Source organism: Oryza glaberrima, chromosome 10 (assembly GCF_000147395.1).
Source record: "Oryza glaberrima chromosome 10, OglaRS2, whole genome shotgun sequence".
NCBI classification, from domain to species: Eukaryota; Viridiplantae; Streptophyta; class Magnoliopsida; order Poales; family Poaceae; genus Oryza; species Oryza glaberrima.
Window position 1 is genome coordinate 15,225,832 of NC_068335.1, and position 2,106 is coordinate 15,227,937.

Below are 2,106 nucleotides of genomic sequence, written 5' to 3' on the forward strand. Positions count from 1 at the left end.
AGGGTGAGCGATGTCTGGTTTTCGGGTTTATGGGGTAATTCAGTCAACCGCGATAGTTCGGGGAGAGGGTAATTTGTACATTTTCCCTACACAAATCTTAATTTTGAAATGTAGCACGAATACTCCTGTTGATGGTATATAAGTCTCCTTGCCTCTTGCTGCCTTGCATGTCATCACCACTCGAAGTACATGTCATATATACTAGCATGTTGACCGTGCGTTACAACGAGATTTTAATTGATGAAAATGATTATTAACCTGCTATTATCATGATTTTCTATATACATTTTCTCTCAAATTCTATATATATTTGTAATTAATATTTGTGTCCTATGATCTCACAATATCATTTTTTATCACAAAAAATAGATATGGTGGGAGGGGGGGGGGGGGGGTAGTTGACATGTGGTTCTCTTAGCCCCACATGTCATTTCTTCACTTCAAAAGGGTAAAGAGTTGGTGGTGAGAATGGTGGCAGATTCACCACTACTTTATTTTCAGAGGAGTATACATATATGTACGATGCAGGACTTAAAAGTTGATATATAATATATAATTAAGTTTACGAAGCACATGCAGCTAGCTCGTGAGTACGAGCGACAAAAACTGATTGGAACATATAATATTCAAAATCTTCAGCTAAAGTACATCTGGATACCTCAATTTGTCAATTTGTCATGACCGAATTCCAATTTCTACGCTGTTGATTTGGCCTTCTTGGTTTTCTGATAGGAAAATTGCTCTCTCCAATTGACGAGCAACAATGTTGAAACTTATGTCCTCCAAAATATCAGGGCAGCTTTGAATCAAATACTGAAAGTCACTTGTATTTACAATCGCAGACAATATTGCTGAGGAGTTAAGGAAGTCAATGCATGCCTCCCTGAGACCATAGCAATGGTGCTTATCAGCTAGCACCAAGATGGTTGCCACGGAGTTGGCATCAATGTGGTTACTCAATATTTCTACGCAGATCATCTTCAGCCTATGCAGGCCATACTTGTCCGCTGCAACAAGTAGATGTTGAGCCATTGCGGCCTCATCTTCTTGATCCATCTCCGGCAACATGTCTATGTAGATAAACTTAAGTAAAACCCTAAACACTTGCGCCTCCATATCAAATATTTGTATCTTGTTTACAGTAGTACTCTCCTTCATCGGCCCAAAAAGCTCCACCATGAAGACAGGCGATCGTGCTGCGAGCACCAATCGATGCGCGGCGAAGGTCTCGCCGCCAACTAGGAACTCAACATCGGTGGCGTACCGTTCTTCGCTTGAGAGAAGATCGCCATAATGCAGGTGCATGTCCGATGGTGGCACGGTGATGGACGACGGTATTGCTTCCTTGGTGACGACCACATGGACCCCGATGGCAAAGCAATCGTCCTTGAGATGTCCCGATCGCTCTAAGTCGTCTCTTCTAATGAAGCTGTTATACCCCAGGCCCTTAGGTAGAGTGCCTTGAAGAGAGAATTTAAGCAGTGGGGTTGTGAGGGTGTGAGATGGCACCGGGTTCCCCTGTTGGTCGAGCAAGCTGAACGTAACATGTGCTGATACTACGTCGGCGGTGGTGTCCTCGAGAACAAGGTAGATGGAGATGAAGTCCTTGCTTTCCTCGGTGGACCCGATTGGGCAGTAGTGGATGCACCAGGTGTGTCCTCCGGCGCTGAACGGTGAGGAATGGAGCAAGTGCTGGCTAGGGTCGACGTTGGATTTCAAGGTGTCGGAGTAGCCATCAATAGTGAGCACATGGAGGGTTCGCGCAGCGATGATGGTGGAGGCTGACCGTGACGGCGGGGTGCCGCCGCAGTCGCCGTCGACGACGTTGGGTGCGGTGGTCGCCATCGACATACCTTCCGTGGGACACGTACTCGTCGCCTATTTAATTTATGGCCGTTGTGCGTAGAAGATTTGACACTACAAGAATCTAATTGAACACATGTGTTCTTATAGAAAAAAGAAGCTGGCCTATTCAGCTAAGACACGGAGAGATCGTTATATCTTACTCTCCAATTGCTTGCTTATAAATTCGTGAAGAAGAGAAAGAAAGGATTCCGGGAGATTTTTTATTTGCAGCTTAATACTCGGATTGGTCTAGTACTTCGA

At 44.9% G+C, this 2,106-nt stretch overlaps 1 protein-coding gene across 1 annotated transcript; it reads right to left on the reverse strand.

The window, feature by feature from the left end:
- Positions 1-675: 675 nt before the first annotated feature.
- On the reverse strand, positions 676-1,851 carry LOC127785891 (BTB/POZ and MATH domain-containing protein 1-like). The gene has a single exon (XM_052313242.1). The coding sequence runs from the start codon at positions 1,849-1,851 to the stop codon at positions 676-678; it is 1,176 nt and encodes a 391-aa protein (XP_052169202.1).
- Between the last annotated feature and the right edge of the window lie 255 nt (positions 1,852-2,106).

Excerpts from the sequence above, each read along its gene's own strand:
- LOC127785891 (XM_052313242.1), bottom strand. The coding sequence starts at position 1,851 with ATGTCGATGGCGACCACCGCACCCAACGTCGTCGACGGCGACTGCGGC.